General features: G+C 38.4%; 1 protein-coding gene and 1 long non-coding RNA gene across 4 annotated transcripts in view; one reads left to right on the top strand and one right to left on the bottom strand.

Moving 5' to 3' along the window:
* LOC138164392 (uncharacterized) overlaps positions 1-21,340 on the top strand; it is a 54,349-nt gene that overhangs the window by 4,086 nt on the left and 28,923 nt on the right. The gene's annotated exons all lie outside the window — the stretch shown is intronic.
* The window catches only part of LOC138164391 (prostaglandin reductase 2-like), a 51,397-nt gene continuing 33,745 nt past the window's right edge, over positions 3,689-21,340 (bottom strand). For 2 of the 3 annotated variants that reach the window (XM_069092162.1, XM_069092164.1), the window contains 6 exons: positions 19,064-19,234; positions 17,724-17,933; positions 13,793-13,914; positions 12,980-13,067; positions 5,479-5,518; positions 3,689-4,361 (listed from right to left, as the gene is read on the bottom strand). In XM_069092162.1, coding sequence (XP_068948263.1) covers positions 4,297-4,361; positions 5,479-5,518; positions 12,980-13,067; positions 13,793-13,914; positions 17,724-17,933; positions 19,064-19,234 — 696 coding nt within the window. In that variant the 3' untranslated portion in view covers positions 3,689-4,296. The remainder of the gene's footprint in view (positions 4,362-5,478; positions 5,519-12,979; positions 13,068-13,792; positions 13,915-17,723; positions 17,934-19,063; positions 19,235-21,340) is intronic. The other variant, XM_069092163.1, reaches the window with a different exon arrangement.

Genomic DNA, 21,340 nt, shown 5'->3' with positions numbered 1-21,340 from the left:
AGATACTCCCTCCTTTCAGTGCCTTATTTTTATAAGGTTTAATATCAGATTTGTTACCTGAACATTCTAACTTGTTCTCCTTTGAAGTTCACTTCATCTATCTCTATTGCCCTATACAAATCCTAGTAAAGGGGTATACACAAGTCTTTATGTAACACACACACGCAGACACATAAATCTGTATCTAATCCATTTAAAATTTTTTAAAATTGAAACTAGTGGGGCGGCCAGGTAGCACAGCGAGTAAGAGCACCGGCTCCAGTGTTGAGAAGACCTGGAGATCAAATCCCGGGCTCAGACACTTAACACCCACCCAGAAACACCTGGCCGTGTAACCTCGAGCAAGTTACTTAACCCCAGTTGCTTAGGGGCGGCCAGGTGGCTCAGCGAGTAAGAGCACCGGCTCCAGTGTCGGGATGACCTGGATCAAATCCGGGCTCAGATACTCAGCACCACACCCAGAAATAATAACTGGCCGTGTAACCTTGAGCAAGTTACTTAACCCCGATTACTTAAAAAAAAAATTTGAAACTAGTTAACTAAAATAATTACAGGTACGCAGATGAGGCATTGGTCGCCTGATTCTCTCTAGGCTCTCTCCCTAGACTGGAGCTGGCTCACTCATCCTGTCCGTACCTAATCCAGCAGGTTGGGGTGGTCATTCCAAAGGGATGGCCATACTATTACTGCTTATCTTCAGGGTCCTAACAATAGCCCTTCTGATGGGGAGGAGATAGACTCCTACAACTTGCTTTGCTTCTCATTTATACAAAGTAGTCAAAATGACACCGTCGGCTCTTAAACACTAAATATTTATTAATCAAGAAAGCAAAGCACAAAAAAATCATAAAGTAACATTTTCAAGAGAAAGAAAAATCAGGAATAGTCGAAATATAACATTATACCTTGTAATGGTAATGGGAATTTGAAAATCTTCCCTGCCCCTTAATAAGCCTAAGGGAATTTGAAGACCTTCCCTGTGCCCCCTGAATGTAGTTACATGAAGCCTGTTGTGGGAGGAGTTTTCTGAAGAGTGGAGCAGAGCCCACAGGAAGCTGGGAGTCTGAGCCAGATAGATGGTGGGAGAGAAAGGACACTCAGGCAACGAGTCAGTCAGGTTTGTGAGTAAAATATTGGTATTGTATTGGTTTGTGGGAAGGCCAAAGGATTCTGTGGCTCTCTGTGCTGTTGTGGCTTATTAACTTCTTTACTGCTTTGATGGAATTGGCTTGCTGGTTTGGGGATTTGGTTTTCTGATGTCTGAATGTTTTGCTTCTGTCTTCTAAATGGAGAATCTGTTATATTTTGCTATTGTGCACCATGCGGGTATATTTATAGTGGTCACGGGTGCTGTCAACATCGCATTTGTGCTACATACCTGTAGGTCTGTGTCCTGTTCCCAAAAGCAACCCTGGAATAAGTATCCATAATTCCTGTACTTTTCCTAATTTTAAACACTTTGAAAACCACACAGGTCAAGATGATTAATTCTAATATCACTTTCCCATCTATCTGAAAAGCTAAGTTAATAATAGAGAAACAAAAGCAGGGCAGAGATTTTGTACTAATGCATGAAGGCAGCAGGGGGAGACTGAGAAAATAAAAGCAGCTTCTGGCTGACAGAAGACAAACAGCATCCGAAGGGGCTGCCGTGAGATGATTGAAGAAGGCAGAATCCTGCTGAATGAAGAGTTGGTTGGGTTTGTCTGAATTCTCTTTAGCATGGAGCCCAGAGAGCAGCATGAGGGAGCAAATCTGGAAAGCTGAAGACTGTAGAGTTAGGGCTGCCATTTCACTTAAACAGTGTAATGCACGTGTTAGCTTAATGCTGCTTTTGTTGCCTAAGAGTAGCAGGGTAGTGGCTTCATCCAGCAGGACAGTAGAGAGACCCAGAAGAGGAGTGGGCCTGCATAGTAGGTAAAGTACAGATTGTTTAAAGTCTGCAGTCCAGAGTTGTAAGGTGCCCTGGGCACCTGAGTTTCCTTAGTGTGCTACACTACTACCGTGTTTCCCCGATAATAAGACACTGTCTTATTATTTTTTTTGGAAAGAAAAACACCAGAGGGCTTATTTTCAGGGGAGGGCTTATGTTGTCCTGCCTCAGCTCTCCTCCGCGGCACTGCTCTCAATGGCGCCAGCAAGCAAATCACTGGGGAAGAACAGGATGACGCGCTCACTGCTACAGCTCTGATTAATGCAGCTCGGAGCGCGGCGTGCGTTTCATGGGGGGGGGGACGGTGCATACAGAGGATACCGTAATGTAGCGTGTAGCGCAGGGGATCACCTTCACTACAGTAGCAATCTCAATAGGGCTTATTTTCGGGGGAGGGCTTATTTTAGAGGAATCTTACACAGTAAGGGGAGGGCTTATTTTCGGGATAGGTCTTATTATCGGGGAAACACGGTAGGTTTCTTTATGTGCCCAGTTTTCCCCATAGAAATTATATGTATAGGTGGAAGAATGTGTCCCAGTTTTGTAGACTTACATTACGTTTTGACTATTCATACTTTTTCTTTCTCTTGAGAATGTTAACACCTAACGATAAGAACTAACAATAAGGCCATTCCTTTGGAGGGACTACCCCAATCTGCTAGAGTGGGTAGGAATAGGACAAATGAGCCAGCTCCAGCCTAGAGAGAGGGCCTAGAAAGAATGAGGCAACCAATGTTACACCTGTGTACCTCTAATTACTTTAGTTTCAATTTTATAAATCTTAAATGGATTTAGATACAGATTTGAGCACACATGAGAACAGGCATGTATGTGTGTGTCACATAAAGACTTGTGTATAACACTTTACTACATTTATAGACATTCTTATGAAGATTTTTTCCCCCATCCTTAAGCCCTTTTAGTTTTTTTTTCAAATTATGGTAGAAAGGGGAAAGAAAACAGAGGTGAAAGAGGAATATAATGAGAGGAGATGGGGAGAGACAGAATGGGGTTAATTATCTCATATAGAAGAGGCAAGGGAAAACTGTTACAATGGAGGGGAAGAACAGGGAGGCAAAAAGGAATGAGTCAACCTTACTTTCATTGAATTTGGCTTAGGGAGGGAATGACATACACTAAATTGGGTATCTTGCCCTACAGTAGAGTAGGGGTGAAGGGGATGAGAGAGGGGATGATGGAGGGGAAGGCAGGTTGGGGGGGGAGGGTAGTTGGAAGCACACACTTTTGAAAAGGGACAGGGTGAAAGTAGAGACTAGAACAAGTGGGGGGGCGGGATAGGCTGGGGGGAGATATAGTCAGTCTTTCACAATATATCCACTATGGAAATGTTGTGCATAGCTACACATGTACAACCTATACTGAATTGCTTATCTTCCCAGTAAGGATGGGTGATGAGAGAGGAAGGGAAAGAATCTGGAATTCAAAGTTTTAAAATCAGATGTTTAAAAAAATTATTATTACTTTCTTACAGGCAACTGGGAAATGAGACATACAGACACTGGGGTATGGAGATCCATCTTGCCCTACCAGAAAGTCAGAGGGGGTATGGAGGAAGATATAGGAGAGAGCAGATTGGGGGAGGGGGTATACAGTAGGATTGCTGTTTTGGGGTGCTGGGTGGGGGAAAGACAGGGAGAAAATCTGCAACTCAAAATCTTGTGGAAATGAATGATATAAACTAAAAATAAACATAAAATTTAATTTAAAAAAACAATCGCTCAAAAGGAACATGTCTTTATGCTCCAATCAGAGTTTTATTCAGTTCTTCAAGTAAAAGACGTGAGTTTGTTTATCTTCTTTAAGACAAAACACAGGTGAACAATCTAAATACAGTCAAGGTAGACTTTTTCAGGTAGTCTTAATTATAATGTTATAAAGTAGCATGAATTTTGTTCCCACCAGATGGAAAAGTCAATAATTAGTGCTGAATAAAATGTTATTTGAGAAGGATATCCAAAAAGTTCTAGTACAAAATAAGTTCTTAAATATTATTTTATACTGAATATTAAAAAATAGTACTAAAATTTTCTGTGGATTCAAAATATCCAATACAAATATCATACATTATTCTAGCTCCTGAAAGAAAATGAAAAATGGGTCATGCTGACTTTTTGTTATACTGTAATTTGTTATATATAGGGTATATTAAGTTGTAAGAAATAATTATCATTAAAGTTACTAGGAAGCTATCACCAGTACTGCAGAATATGAAATATGAGACAAAATAAAAGTTAGTTTAATTAATCTTATAAATCTATTAACAGACTTTGAAATCTCTTGTTAAAGTTGAAATCTGCTTGATGTTCTTTTTCATGTGTAATCCAATAAAAAGACTGAGATTTTTATTCAGAAACATGAATGATTTGCTTTCCAATATTGCCTCCTGTCATCATAGATTGGAAGGCAACTGAAAAAGTAAAAAAGAAAATATTTTGAAGAATTAGTGTCAGTCATATAATATCACCAGTTATATAATTGTTTAATAGCTCAAAATAGCATTACATATCCAGATATCGAAATAGTGTTTTAGAATTCTGAATGATGTTCTAAATGATTACATCAGTTTTGAAACACACAAATTAGTCCAAATCAAAGTATGAAATGACTTAAACATTAGTACCTGAACTGAAAATGTCTATCTGTTACTAACTATATTCATTCACTGCAAGCTAAGGAGAGAAAATAAGAGAAAAAGTTTTGAAATACTCCCTAATAAAGAATGTACATAACAATGACTATACAAGATGAGTAAATGAAATTAATATCTGTTAACTTGATAAACTTAGGACTTTTGTGTAAATGTGGTATTCAGAAGAGTAGCTTTTTTTTTTTTTTTGCTTTTTAGAGGGGGGGAAGGTGGGGTAATTGGGGTTAAGTGACTTGCCAAAGGTCACAGGGCTAGTAAGTGTTAAGTGTCTAAGACCGAATTTGAACTCAGGTCCTCCTGACTCCTGGGCTGGTGTTCTATTCAATGGGCCACCTAGCCTCTCAGGGTAGTTTTTTCTCCAATATTGACAATATGGGTTTCTCCTAATGTAAATATAATTCATTTTTTCTAATAGAAAAGATTTCAGAAAATAAAAACTTTTAAAGTAACACAACCCTGAAGTAAAATTCTATTGGCTAAGTATATGTGGACATATTCACCAGAGAAGATTCCAAGAGAATTTTGAAAAGTATGTATATGGGGAGAAAAACTAAGTATTAAAAATTTTCCCCAATCTGTGAATAGCACTCCCCATTCATTATGTAGCATGTGTAAGCTGTAAACAAACTCTGCGAGGAACTCAAGAAAGAACCTCATAAACTGAAACACACTAAAGAGAGATGTTTCTCTTAAATGTTCTCATGGTGAATCTTTGGTGGAAGCTGGATACTTTCATGTTTCATTCAAATTACTGCAACATTTCCCATAAACAAAAACATGACATAAAGCACAGACAAAGAAAGGAATGCCTAAAACAGTACTGTTTCAGAGCAAGAACTTCACCATTAAACTATTAAAGCATTTCTGATCCTCTTACCTCCCATGTTTTCCAAGCCATTGATCACTGTTTCTCTGATCTAAAAATCAAAATATCTGGAATTAATTTTCTTCCTTACTTTGCAAGGGCAAACAAGTTAGCACTTTCCCCTTTTAAGAAAGGTACATTTCTAATATGCAACATATGATTTTTAAAAGCAGGAAATCATATTTTTATGAATGAAATTCATATATCCCCATTAACTAACATTATGGATTTATTTCTTTCCCCCTCTCATACTCTGGCCCCAAGCTTCTCTGCGAAATAAACAAATGTAATTTAAAAAATTTCTACCAAATCAAAGCAGCCCCAAACAAAACATAATCTTTGTTGTTGTTCTTTGTGATCCCATTTGGGATATTCTTAGCAAAGATACTGAAGTGATTTGCCATCTCCTTCTCCAGTTCATTTTACAGACAAGGAAAATGAGGCAAACAGGGTTAAGTGACTTGTCCAGGGTCACACAATTAGTAAGCGTCAGAGGCCAAATCTGAACTCATGAAGATGAACTTCCCTGACTCCAGGACTGGCACTCTATCAGTTGTGCTCCTTAGCTGCCCTTTAAGCTTTGTAAGGATAACTTTTATTAAGAATAATTACATATTTATTTTCTGTTGTAGAACTTAGAATTTTTACATTAAGTAATGATTTTTTAAAAGTAGGGGTATATGCACATTTTGAATGAGCTATTTTTCTACAAATGGTTAAGAAATTAACTGATTTATTCTTAACAGTTTCCTTCTAACTTCTGGCCTCCTTTCCCTCCCATACTTTATTGAAAGTAAACTCTTGGATTAGATGATAATTAAAAAATTTTTCTATCTAAAATACTATCTTGGATGCACTTGCCCTCTATAATTATACAGATAGAGAGTGGAATATTGTATATGCCAACAGGTTCACTCAGTCATGAGTGGTTATATTGAACTGCTTTTCTCTTTTTCCCCTTATTCTTTGTTAGGAGGCATGGCTCACTGGGTAGGAGAGTGGGAAAGGATATATTCAGAAATGATATGACATTAAAACAAAAGAAATTTTTTAAAAAAGAAATCTTGCTATGAAAATAGTTTTCTTTGAAATATTTCTAGCACTCGCTTCTTCCTCTCCATTTCCACTGCCACCTGAAGGAATGCAGAACCAAGGGGACAAAATATGGAATAGAATAAAGGTCAGAAATCCCAGGCTTTGCCTCCCAACTTCAGAAGGACTAAGTATAAGATTGGGTGATAGAAACATCAGGGCCACAGCACAGATGAGAACACTTCCAGCACGGTCACTAATCCACACAGCTATCAGGATAGTAAGGTAACTAAATGGTCATCATTACCAGAGGGGGAGTCAAGATGATGGAGAAGCTGGAAGAAGTACAGTGACTTCCCTAAGAACACTCCTCTAACTCCTTCAAAAAGATAAAGACTATGTGTAACAGGCTTGACTGTACATATTTGTACTAGATTTTATTTTTCTTTCTTCAATAGGCAGAGGGAGGAGGAAGAAAATTTGGAACTAGAAATAACATTTTTTGGTATATACATGGTGATCTACTACTACTCTGCTGCAAGAAATAAAGGGGATGGTTTCAGAGAAGCCTAGGAGAACTTTTATGAACTGATATAGAGTGAAGTGAGCATAAAGAGAATATTTTATACAATTACATTAATATTATAAAAAACAACTTTCAAAGACGTAGAAACTTGGGTCAGAATAATAATGATGAACTGATTCCACAGGACTAATCATAAAATATGTTACCTCCTGATAGAATGTATAATGCCTGAATACGAATAAGAATTAAGTTAGGAAAGGTAGGTGGGAGTCAAATTATGGAGGGATTTAGATGCCAGTCTGAAGAATCTGTATTTTATCTTAAAGGCAAATAAGGGATTCTCAATATATGGAGTTGAAAAATGATAGCCAAGCAAGTACAGGAGACAAGTGTAGGTAATCTTGTCTAGGAATTTAGATATGAAAGGGAGAAGATATATAGGACAGTAGCCTAAAAAAATGGAAGGGTCAAGTGAAGGTTTTTTTTAAAAATGGGTAGACTGAGGCTTCTTTGTAAGCAATGGGGAAAGAGTGAATAAAAAAGGCTAAGACTGAACTTGGAGGGAAGTGACTGATTCCAGAGCTGATGGGGAAGAAAGGTGTCAAGTGCACAAGTAGAGAAACTGGCCTTAGCAAAAAGCTACCTATCTTAAAGAACAGAGCAAAAGAGGGACTGGGGGAATGGTATACAGGGGTTCTGAGATATGACATAGGAAAGAAGAAAGCTCATGGCAGATAACCTTTATTTTTTCAGTAAAGTAAACATTGAGATCCAATTCTAAGAGGGAAGAGTGGAAGATGATTTAGAAGACCTGATGAAAAAAGGGAAAATCTAGAACAGCTATTTCAGGGAGCAGAAAAAAGATTCATGTAGGGCATAATTAAAAGATGGCTCTGTGGAAGTAAAACCTCATTGGAGCTAAGGCAGCATAAATTTTGGTGGACCTGGTCAGTACTGTATGACTTCTTTCATCTGTATTGTTTGGTATTCAAAGGCAGTGTAAATAGCCAAATGGAGGGGGATAACCCAGAGTTTCCATGTGGCAAAGCATGACTGTCACCAGGACAAGATTAGAGACACAAAAGTATATATAAATAGTGGGTCAACTACAGGGTCCAAACTGAAGGGAGGCAAGTGAGGCCAGTATAGGGATTATAGACTGGAAAAACAGGAAAGGGTAGGGAAGTTGTGCTGAGGACAAAGAATAAGTTTAGGAGAAGTGTCATAAAGTAAGAGGTATAAGGATAGAGAAGGTTATAATCAGGGAGAATTCCAGAATTCAAGACCAAGCAAGCAGCCAGCATAATAGTGGAGTCTGTGAGTTCTAAGATGTGGCTGTTCCTGTGGGTGGAAGGAAAAAGTGGTAGCTGAAGAAGCTGGTGACTTGGTAGTTCCAGGGACAGCAATATGTATGCTCAAGTCCCTGAATATGTGAGCAGATCAGGGGTGGGGAACCTGTGGCCTAGAAGTCACATGTAGCCCTCTTCAAGTGTGGCCTTTGTACTAGTCTAAGGACTGACTCTAAACTTCACAGGACTTCACAGAAAAATCCCCTTAATAAAAGGATTTGTTGTGAAGTCTGGATTCAGTCAAACAACTGCACTTGAGGACACAGAGGACTGTGTGCACTTGAGGACAATTGAGGACACGTGTGGCCTCAAGGCCACAGGCTCCCCATCCCTGGGGTAGGCTATGAGACAAGTACTGAATTCCTTAAGAAAGAAAGAATCGGGAGTAGAAGCAGGAGCTCCCTGTAAAAAGGGGACTCTAAACAAACTTTGGAGCTGCAGAACCCACAAAATGACACAGAAAAGGTAACCTCCAGCTGAGGATAGCCAGGCAGGCCAGCAGGAATCGGCCAGCGCAGCCCCACGCCGAGACTTTAGCCGCAGGGCAGGCCTGACCAGTCGCTGGCCAGAGGGACTCCAGATCAGCAGCAGCTGTGGCTGTTTCCAGATTTATCAACACACAGATGTGAAGGACAAAGTGAGAGGTCAGTGCAGTCTGGACTTTGGGACCCAGGAAGTGGGAGTGCGTGGCTTTTGCTCCCTGGGTGAGAAGCTGCTAAGACACAGGCAGAGCCAGCCAGCGCCATGTGGCAGCTTCAGCTCCTGGCCTGCAGAGTGTAGGGGGACCAAGTACCAGTCTGAGGGGTAATTGCTCTTGCTTTAACATGCTTGGATCTGGATTGCAGTCTAGGGTGGAGGTCCTGAGGTGTATGTCCAGCTTGCCAGAGAGTGTGGAGACCTCAGAGAGGGCACCCCATCTAATACCTCTGGCAACTACTGAGAAAACCCCAGTGTTTGGGACGAAAGCTCCCCTGTCTGGTGGCAGAGTCCTACTGTGGCAAAAAGCCCAGGGGTCAAGTGACTGAGGGGCGACATGACCAGGCAAAGGAAACAAAGCAGACAGAAGATTCCAACATTACACTCCTATTTTGGGGACAAAAAGGAGCAAAGCATGGAACAGGAGGAAGACAGTGAAGTCAGAACTCCTGCACCAAAAGCTTCAAAGGAAAATACGAGCTGGTTACAGGCCATAGAGCACCTTAAGAAGCAGATGAGAGAAGTGGAGGAAAAATTGGGAAGAGAAATGAGAATGATGCAAGAAAAGTACAAAATGAGAGTCAATAGCCTGACTGAGGAAAATAACACTTTAAAAAACAGACTGACTCAAATGGCAAAAGAGGCTCAAAAAGGCAATGAGGAGAAGAATGCCTTAAAAAGTCGAATTTGCCAGATGGAAAAAAAATCTCAAAAGCTCAATGAGGAGAATAATGGCTTCAGAATTGACTTTATGAGAAATCAAGATGTTGTTAAAAAGATCCAAACAAATGAAAGGCAATGTGAAATATCTCATGGGAAAAACCACTGACCTGGAAAATAGATCCAGGAGAGATAATTTAAAAATTATTGGACTACCTGAAAGCCATGATCAAAGTAAGAACCTAGAAATCATCCTCCAGGAAGTTCTCAAAGAAAACTGCCCTGATGTTTTAGAACCAGAGGGCAAAATAGAGGTTGAAAGAATCCACCAATCACCTCCTGAAAAAGATCCCAAAAAGAAAACTCCTAGGAATATTATAGCCAGGTTCCGGAATTCCCAGATTAAGGAGAGAATATTACAAGCAGCCAGGAAGAAACAATTTGAATATTGTGGAAACACAATCAGGATAACCCAGGATCTGGCAGCTTCTACACTGAGGGATCGAAGGGCTTGTAATATGATATTCCGGAGATCAAAGTAGCTGGGATTAAAACCAAGAGTCACCTACCCAGCAAAACTGAGTATCATGTTTCAGGGGAAAATATGGTAATTCAGTGGAACACAGGACTTTCAAGCATTCTTGCTGAAAAAAATCAGAGTTTAATAGAAAATCTGACATTCAGATACAAGAAGCAAGAGAAGCATGAGAAGGTAAACAGGGAAAAGAAATCATAAGGAACTTATCAAAGTAGAACTATTAACATTCCTACATGGAAAAACAATAATTGTAACTTATGAAACTCTTCTCAGTAGTTGAAGGGAATATAAATATATATATATATATGTATGAGGGCATATGGGCATAAGAATATATATGTGAATGTGTGTATATATATGTTTACAGGTATACATAGATAGAGGGCACAGGACCAATTTAACAGGAAGGGATGATACTTAAAAGGTGAAATTAAGAGGTGAGAGAGGAATATAATAAGAGGAGATGGGGAGAGACTGAATGGGATAAACTATCTCATACAGAAGAGGCAAGGGAAAATGGTTACAATGGAGGGGAAGAACAGGAAGGCAAAAGGGAATGGGTCAACCTCATTCCCATTGAATTTGGCTTAAGGAGGGAATGAAATACACACTAAATAGGGTATCTCACCCTCCAGGAGAGTAGGGGGGGAAGGGGATGAGAGGGGGGATGATGGAAGGGAGGGCAGGCTCGGAGGGAGGGAAGTTGGCAGCACCCACTTTCGGAAAGGGACGGGATCAAAGTAGATAATAGAACAAGTGGGAGGTGGGATAGGAGGGAGGGAAATATAGTCAGTCTTTTACAATATATCTGCTATGTTATTGTTTTGCATTAGCTACACATGTACATCCTATACTGAACTGCTTATCTTCCCAGTAAGTTTAGGTGACAAGGGAAGAAGGGAATGAATCTGGAATTCAAAGTTTTAAAATCAAATATTCAAATATGTATGTGTATATGTGTGTGTGTGTGTGTGAATACTATTATCAATACTATTTTACATGTAATTGGGAAATAAGATATACAGGCACTGGGGCATAGAGATCCATTGGAAAAGTCGAAAGGGGTATAGGAAAAAATATGGGAGAGAGCAGATTGGAGGAGGGGATATCCTGTGGGACTGCTATTTTCAGGCGGTGTGTAGGGGAAAAACAGGGAGAAAATTTGTAACTCAAAATCTGGCGGAAGTGAATGATGTAAATTAGAAGTTAATAAAGCATTTGAAAAATAAAATAAAAGAAAAGAAAGAAAGACAGAATCACCTTGAAGACAGGGGAGGGCTGACTAGGATTTGTATAGGGCAACAGAGATGTATGAAGTGAACTTCAAAGGAGAAAAAGATGCTAAGTAATGGGGTAAAGGGATGGTACAGACTTAGCTGTGAGGAACAAGGAGTGTGCCAACTTCTCTTTATAGCTCAAATGGAAGCAGCATCTAGTTCCACAGAAGATGGCCAGGGATGTGGTATCTCTGAGAGGGCGCCAGGTTTCCATTATTGTAAGAAGATGGAAAGGTTATAAAAGGAAGGCATCTAGGGATGGGATTCACCATGAAGTGGGGGCTCCAGAAAGCATAATACTATGGGAGGACAAGAAAACAGTCTGTGGAGGTAAAGAACTGAAGTAGACAGGCATGAGGCCCACAACCATTCCAACACTTCCTTTGAACCCGATGAAAATGTAAATGGAATATATTTAACAAAATAAATAGAAATATAACACAACACAATATGTAAATGTTAATTTCTGGTATTGTAAGTGAAGATGTAGCCTGTAGGGATCAACTTCTACTTGAGTTTGATAACACTGGTCTAAAATACTGGTTCTCAAACTTTTTGTCTCAGGGTCCCTTTACACACTAAAAATTGCTGAGGACCCCAAATAGCTTTCATTTACATAGGCTGTAGTTAATAGTTTTTTCCAGTTAGAAATAAAAGACATTTAAAATATTTATTCATTCAAAAATAACAATAAATCTGTTACATATTTACATATCTTTTTTGTGAAAAATAACTTTTCCCAAAGGAAAAAACTCAGAGTAGTAACACAGCACTAATTTACATATTTTTGCAAATCTCTTTAATGTCTGTCTTAACAGAAAACAACTTGATTCTCCTATGTGCTTCTATATTCAATCTACTGTGACAGGTTGTTTTGATTAAAGCATAAGAAGAAAATCTGGCGTCAAATGGATGTATAGTTGGGGAATGGAGCATTTTAATAGTTAACTAATTTTTTAGTATTATGATGAAAATAATTTTGACCTCAAGGACCCTCTTCAAAGGCTTTTGCTGATCCCTAGAGATCCATGGACCACCCTTTTAGAATCCATTAGCTAGAGATTTTTATTCCAATCCTATCTCAGTACTGTGGAATTCCCTCAGAAACAAAGTAATATAATCTTCATATCAAAGTGATTTTTATTTAAATTAACTGTAGTGATATAGGAGAGAGCAGATTGGAGGTGGGGATATCCTGTGGGACTGCTGTTTTGGGGGGATGGGTGGGGGAAAAAATAATGAATAAAATAAAATAAAATAAAATAAAATAAATTAACTGTAGTGAGCAACTGGACACATCCCAGCTATATGATCTGAACTAATTATACCCAGGATAACAATCTGAGTTTTCAAACTACACAGAAATTCAGGTTCACTACATTTAAGGAGTAAAATAAAAGGAATAAATTGATAAGGACATATGATCAAGTCCTACCTTTAATTTTCCTTCTTTCAACCACTGACTCAGGCGTACAATTCCAGAATCAAATTTGTCCTTATAATCCAACACCAGAAATCTTTCCCTATAGAAAAATAAAAGAGATCAATCTAAAACAGGAGAAAGCAAGATGAGATAATTTCACAAGTCTCTGTAATCTTTTCATATAACAAATATCATGGCTTAATCATATTGAATTCAGCCAGATGTGGTTTAGACAAATGTTAGAAAAATAAAAGTTATCATTGAGTCAAAGTCACAATCATTATCTGAGTTAACAAAACCTATTTACTGGGCTTCATGTGCTTTAAAATGCATATCACTACTCTGCTGGGTTTCACCAAGTAAGCAACAAGATGCCCCCCCCCCCCATAAATTTATTACATCTAATCTCATTACCATGATGCTAAATCAAGCCCTGATTAACACGACCTCCCTTAGCCTCCCCATGCCCTCTAATACTCCGCAGGGCTAACAGGTGAAGTACCAAACCCTTCCCAATGCCTTCCTTTATAGAGGGCAGAAGCCAGGCTCGAAGCTTCTCTGTCTACTTTGCATCTGCCTCTCTGCCTGGTCTCAACTCCATGGAACAAGACGGCAAGAACTGTCATTCTTTTTATTAGTTGTATCGCCAGAACCTAGCACAGTACCTGGTACTTAGTAGGCATTTAATAATTGTTTATTGGACTGGGATGGGGGAACGGCTCTGGGCAAAAGAAAGCATATCTATGTGTGTATATATTTATACATATATATAGTCTATACATAAATGTTTTTAATGTGGTAGTAAATGAAGAAAAGAAAAAATACCTTGTGATGTTTCTTGTTTTCAGAATTGACTCTACTTCAGGCAGCAATGGGGGAGGATAAGGGACATCCTTGTTATACTGAGAAATTTGGCCACACAGGACAATATGGCTGTTCTGATTCATCTGTTCAGAGAAAACTGATTAATATTCCCCCAAGAAACAGATTTTTCTCTATGGTTACTGAGATGCTTTATGAAAAATATGAATGTTTTCATAGAATAAGTGTCAATAAAGGCATCCTTGGAAGCCAAAAGAAAACAAACCCCCTGACTATTCCATTAATAGTAGCTTAAAAGAGATTTTTTTGGGGCAGGGGTGTGAGACTCTATCCATGACATGTATTTATGAACATAAAGTGGTAAGCATGTGGATATATGGAGGGGAGATGAAACTTGCTAACCAGGAAGAAAACATAATATTAAATTCTGTAACTCTAAGAAAATATAAGCCCATCTTCAAATATTCACTTAACTTGAAATTATGCAAAACTATCTAGTAAAGTGATATATAACAGTGGATGATGGAATACTAAAACTCTATAAAATATAAAATGTTTATCCACTTGTAGTCATTTCTATTTACTGTCCTAGCTACCCTACTGGAAATATTGGGAGCAGTAAGTAGAAACTGGATGATGGTGAAACAGGAAGAATGAAAGCCTAGGTAAGACAATTCGGTTTCTTTCTGAGAAACCTTAAGCACACACCAAGATAAGCCATCATTTGGTTGCACCTACCTCATGTATGCCTTTCTTTCTGTATGGCATGATTAAATATAATTCTTTTCTCTTCCTAATATATCCTCCAAATTCTTTATGACAAGCATAAAAGACAATAAAAGCTTCCTACTTATGATGAAACTTTAATTCACTAACTTGGAAGAATTAAGGTTTAGATTATCTCATTGAATAGAATGCCTTCCTTGAGGGCAAGGACTGTTTTATTTTTGTCATTGTATCCCCAGCTCTGCCTGGTGTCTGGAACTCGGTAGGCACTTTAATAAATGCTTATTGATTATCAAAAAGCTAAATGTTCAACACTATCTACAAAACATCTAGCTCCATATCCTTTCACCCCTTCTATTCTATCCTCTGGAAGTCTTGTTCTATATAATTAACATATTTCTCTGATTCTTAGGTCTTTTTCTCTTATGCTACTTCCAACTTCTAGCCCTCACTGAGACCTGAAACTCAATGATACTTCATCAATGCATTTTTCTAGGATGGGCTGAACCTTCTCTCACACTCACCAACTTACTGGTCCCAGGAGAAGAGATGGAATACTTCTTGGTCCCCAGTGATGCTTTCATACTCTCCCTCTACCATCACTCAGCAAATTTTTTCACTCAGATTCAGATGTCTATCATCTATCAAGCCCGAGGACATTCCTTCTTTCTCAATGTATTCGGTGCCTGACTCACAGGCTCCTTTTCCATCCAAGTTCATGTTTTTTATTAAGGAACTCAACATATGCATATTGATACTCCTATAAATACTCAAACCTCCCAGTCCCTCTATCTACTTAATTCCCATGAGCCATTTCTTCACTCCACCTCAGGGATACAGAGCTAAGACCCCTGATCTTGCCATTACCCCAAAATATTCCACTTCCATGGCATTTCTCTATTTTATTCTAATCTCTGATAGTTCCATCTGTCTTTATGCTGTCAGGACCCCCAACCTAAGACTACTCCTCTTTTTGCTGCTTTTTTTTTCTTACTAATAGGAGACAGCTTGTTTTCCAGAGGTAAGTCCCAGTAACCAAGATGTGCCTTGAGCTTGGCATAGAAATAATCCTTTGCATTCACCCTCTGGATGAGCTCTGCTGAAGCTAAATCACAGAATTGGCTTAAACCAGCTGCAGGTGGTGCCTGAACTAAGATGAGCACGTAAAAGAACTACATTCTGGCCATGAAGCCCTGCAATGAATAGACTTTCTTGCTGCTAGACAAACACCTCATTGTCACTCTCACACCTCACTACTGTGGTCACACTTCCTTGCTTTGTTCTATGTCTAGACACAAGTATATGTAACAAAGCTTAGCCTAGCTGCCTTGGTCTTAGAGGAGACCCTGGCACATGTGTCAAGTGTCCCTCCTCCAGGGGAATAAAGAAGACTTTTTCTCTATAACCTTTGTGAGCTCTTTAATTTTATTTAATCCTGTTTTTCAGAGTTGACTGCTGGTATAAAGTTTTTGATATAACCTCTGTAGCTCTTTGGTCAGAGGTAAGAGTTGGTATACAACCCCTGTGATCTCTGCGGTGTTTTTAGAGTTTAACAGGTGGTGCATAATCTCTGTGGCTCTTTGGTCATTTATTTTCAGAGTCTGATAATGCCTTTTTCTTCTTAAACCTATTCTTCATGTTCATCACGACCTCCAAATCCCTCCAATCCTCAGTACTATCCCAGGCCATCAGTCTTGCTCTAATTACACTTTCCTCCCTCTCACTCAAACCCATGTATCCAGATAGGGGCAGATCTTGTCATTTCTGCTTCTTTGAAATTTCTTTCATTCACATTGTCACCACCCTAGACCATCTGGTCTGGACTGTTGTGGCAGCCTCCCTTCCTCAAGTGTCTCTCCTCTACTCCAACCTCCACAGAGCCGCCTAAGTGATTTTCCTAAAGCACCTGCCTGACAACATCACACCTAAACTCCATAAACTTCAGTGGCTCCCTGCTACCTCTGAGATCAAATACAAACTCCTGTTTTTCACATAATGATCTTCGAAGATTGGCAGCTTCCTACCTTTCCAGTCTTCTTACATTCTCAGTGGTCCAGCCATCCTGGCCTACCTGTGGCTCCTCACACACTGCTCCATCTCCCATTTCCATGCCTTTGCACTGCTCTTGTTCAGTCCTTTTCAGTCCTGTCCAGCTCTTTGTGACCCCATTTGGGGTTTTCTTGGTAAAGATGCTGGATGGCTTTGCCATTGTCTTCTCCAGCTCATTTACAGATGAGGAACTTTTTTACATTTCACAGATGAGGCAAAGAGAGTAAAATGACTTGCCCAGGGTCACATAGCTAAGAAGTGTCTGAGGCCTAATTTGAACTCAGGAAGATGAAGAGTCTTCCCAGCTCCAGGGCTGGGCCTCTCTCCACTGTACCTCCCTGCTGCCTGTGTATTGGCTGCCCCCAAACACCTAACATGCATTTCTACTCTCACCACTATCTCTTGGGATTCCCATTTTCCTTTAAGACTCACCTCAAGTACATGATTCACTATCTTGATTCCAGGAGCTACTAATGCCCTCTCTCTCTCAAAACTACCTTGTATTTATTTTGTGTATATTCATGAGTGTATGCAATGTCACCTCTAAGAGGAGGGGAACATCTGTTTGGTTTTTGTCTTTGTATCCCCAGTGCCTCATACTTACTAGGAGCTTAATAAGGGCTTAGGTCTGTTGTTTTGTGTGCATGTATGTATGTGTATATATGAATATATATGTAAAAAGACACACATATATATACACAAATACATACACATACAAACACACACATATACATACCTACTTTGTTACTCTGAGCCACCAGCAAAAAAAAAAATTCTACCAACTTCTATGCTTGCTCTGACAGAACAACCTGATAATTTATTATTGTATTCTGTAGTATAATCATGCTTAGTATCTAATTTGTCTCATAAACTTAACAACAAGAATAATCAGTTAACAAACCCTGATTAAACACCAACTGAGACACTAGGGATATAAAGACAAAAGCAAAACAGATGTTGCCCTCCTATTAGAGAGAATACATTCATGCAGTGTTAGAACTACCATGCAAGTTCGAATGATTAAAAAAAAAACCCTGTATGTATTAGAGGTTTCTCAAAGCATCTTCATTACCCATTCTTTCTAGAGAAAATGGTCATTTGTGTGTGTGTGTGTGTGTGTGTGTGTGTGTGTGTGTAATAGCAGGAAGCCGTCAATCACCTGGCGTATAACTGTATCACTGATGTCACCACCAACATTGTCAAAGTAAACATCCACTCCAGATGGGCAAAGCTCACGGAGTTGTTCTGCCACATTCCCTTTCTTGTAATTAATTGCAGCATCAAAGCCCAGCTCTGAGACCAAGATAGAGCACTTCTCATCTGTTCCACAAATTCCCACCACTCTGGAACATCCTTCCAAATGGCCAATCTAGAAGAAGAAAAGTCTGAAAATTAAATGGATTTATATTTTTATAACAGTCCCTAGAGACCTGGAAAGAATGTAAGCTACTACAGGTATGTGCTGGCATTTGCTACAGTTCAGGTCAGAATTTTTTAACTTTTGGCCAAAGGATACTGAAGGACTTAAAGAGGAAAGCCAAAATACAATCTGATGTTTACAACAAGTGATAAAGACAGGAGAAGAACACAGAGTGACTTTGAGTTTATAAACAGACATCTTAGATTTGATTTTATAAAAGCAATTATCAGATCATTAACACATCACAAGGCTACATGTGAACCTAAGTTTCTGAGCTTGAGAGATGCCAAAAATGTTCAGAAAAATTACACTTTTCCAAGTTCTCATTATGAAGATTTGTTGATTACATGCATCTGTGTAAAATACAGATACTATGGAAATGTTTAAAAGCATGGTTCAAGGGCTATTCATTGGTTATGAAAAAATACATCACGTAAAACAGCCAGGGAGCAGGCAGTTCCATAGAAATAATATTTAAGAACACAGCAATGACCCAACTGATGTTCAAAAGTTACTGCCAAAGGGGACTAAACGTGAGCTCAGATTGTTACCAGCTATTTGATGGGTACCAAATTATGGTGTAATGGTTTCACAATGTTGTATTGTTGCTTGGTCATAATATATTAAGATGGTATTGTAAAATGACATTATTTAGAGTAACATTGAACTGAGTATGTCTGTACTAAGTTCTATATTTTTGTCCCCAATGATTTATATTTTATTTGGAATTTTGAAAAATCAGATAAGTTCTTTAACAGATTTACTCATTAGAATATGAAATTTCAGAGAGGTATTTTTTTCTGATTATTTCCATCATAGCATCCAGTCCTTTACATCTAAGTGTGTTTTTCCTGAGTTTCTCATAAATGGAGAACTAGCCCCCAATAAATTCCCAAATCACAGTATGTTTATTTTTAATAACAGCAGTAACATAGTTGACTACTTATGTACAAAATTTCTATTAGAAATATTTAGGCAAAACATGATGTGTGCTTCTCAGTCTTATACTTCTGCCTGTCTAATTTTATATCGAGACTTCAGTTATAGTAAACAAATAAGTAATCATGAGAAAAGTTTACCTGGCCAGCCAATGAACCACAAGCACCTGCAGCTCCACTGACAACCATTGTTTGGCTGGAACCAACAGTTATGTGACCTTTTTCTTTAATTCCTAGTAAAGAAGTCAATCCTGGCAGACCAATAGCACCAAGAAAGTAAGAAAGGTGTCCATCTACAAGTTGTGGGTCTACCTAAAATAAAATATACACATATTTTATATCACACTATAGGTTTCTATTAAAGTTTAAACAGGAAACATTGGTGGAAATTAACCTTGTATAATTTCTGGTATGGTAAAGTGCCTATATTTTAAGGGAACTAAAGCATAAAGTTCGACTGAAAGCAGTATGGCAAAGCAGATAAAGAGTTGGGACCAGAAGGCAGGAAGACCTAGTTCTGCCTGTCACAATTGGCTGTGTGACTATGGGCAAGTCACATAACCTCTCAGTGACCACAAACAATTCCCACGCTCAGCTGTCACACAGATGCTGATCTGCATTGGTAGAGGGTATTTTCCTCACTGGAATACTGTGATATACCATCAAACAAAAATGGCAACACTAGAATATGGAATCTCCAATCACATCCTCAAGCCAAAGTTCAACCTTCCAAACATCAAATGTGACTGTGGGAAAAGAGGAACACCTGATATGCTACTGGTACACCAAATGGTACAGCCACTTTGCAAAGCAATTGGGAACGATACCCAAAAAGTTATTAAACTGTACATTCCCTTTAACCTAGCTATACCACTACCAGTTTTACAAAGAAATCAAAGAAAAAGGAAAAGGTCCTATATGTATAAAAATATTTATAGTAGCACTTTTTGTAGGGGCAAAGAAATGGAATTTAAGGGGTGCCCATCATTTGAAAGGCTAAAGCAATTATGGCATATGAATTTAATGGAATACTATTTAGCTATAAAAAATAATGAAAGAAATGATTTCAGACAAACTTGGGACTATTTGAACTTATGCAGAGTATAGTGAGCAGAACCAGGAGAATAATTTAAATTATAACAATATTGAGGAAAAAAAAACAATTTTGGAAGACTTAAGAAACCTAATCAATGCAATGACCAATCATAATTCCAAAGGGTCAATGATGAAAAATGCTATCTATCTCCTGACAAAAAGGTGATACACAGGGTGTAGAGTATTGAGACAGTGAGACACAGATGACAAATAAGAGAATTTGTTTTGGTTGACTATGAATATTTGTTATAAGTGTTTTGTTTTTATTTTTTAGGGGGGAGGAGGGGAGGTGTGAAGGAATGCAAAAGAATGCCTGAAAATTGAAAAAAGGATTTGAAAGTTTAATCTCCAAGGAATATCGTAAACTATGGTAATTCCTTCATCAACCAAAAAAAAAATACCATGAAAGGTCTCTGCTTTAGCTGCTCAAGATTTTTATGTTTATCAGCTTTTCTGATAATTAGCTACATGATCCTGGGAAAGAAACTCAATCTTCTTTTGTTTCAGTTTCCTGATCTGTAAAATGAGGGGATAGAAAGGCATGATCTTCAATGATTTTCCAACTAAGATCTGATTTGCAAATCAATCACCACAACGAAATAATAATAACTTCACATTTTCTAGCATTAGGCAAAGTGAAGTATGACTTTAGGACCTCTTTGTTACTTTTTACTGTCCCTTAAACACCTTTCCTTCCTCCAAACATTCATTTTTCCCATACTGCCTTCCAGCTGCTTATCTTTCAGATGCAACATTCCTCCAGTCAGCAGTAGGCCAAGCTCTTGACCCTTTTTCCTGTATTCTCCTTTCAAAACTTATCTGTCTTCTAAATTAGTCCCTTAGAGATCTCTGACTGTTAGAAAAAATTCTAGTTGAGACGTGCCACACTAATACTTGCAGGCTGGTAGTAATAACACATATGTGTATTTTAACAGTTACTTTTACCTAATGATGAAAGTTTCAAGTTCTAAGGCAGGCCAACTGGTGAGTGGGAAGTTAGGAGGAGGTGAGAACTTCCACCTAAACCTTTAAATCATACCACCATAAAGCCCCTAGCTCTTACTAAGAAGGAACAAAAATCCCTTGACTACAAGTGTAAGCATAATTGCTTCACCTGTAATTTGGACAGTAAATGAAAGTCATTAACTATACTTTCAACGCAAACACAGTTAATTTTTATATAACTTATTCTTTATATAAATTTTCAGGGAATAAAAAGGAATTTGGAAGACCAAATAATCCATTAACTATTGGTATAGATTTTGCTACCTTTAATGAGTTAGTAGGCAGAAAAAATTGGATGATTTCATTACTTTCTTGATA

Source organism: Petaurus breviceps, unplaced genomic scaffold (assembly GCF_028583685.1).
Source record: "Petaurus breviceps papuanus isolate PSGF00001 unplaced genomic scaffold, PetGlider_PUasm1.0 189, whole genome shotgun sequence".
Taxonomy (NCBI): Eukaryota; Metazoa; Chordata; class Mammalia; order Diprotodontia; family Petauridae; genus Petaurus; species Petaurus breviceps.
The sequence above is the reverse complement of the archived record's forward strand: the minus strand, read 5'-3'. Positions and strand labels throughout refer to the sequence as shown.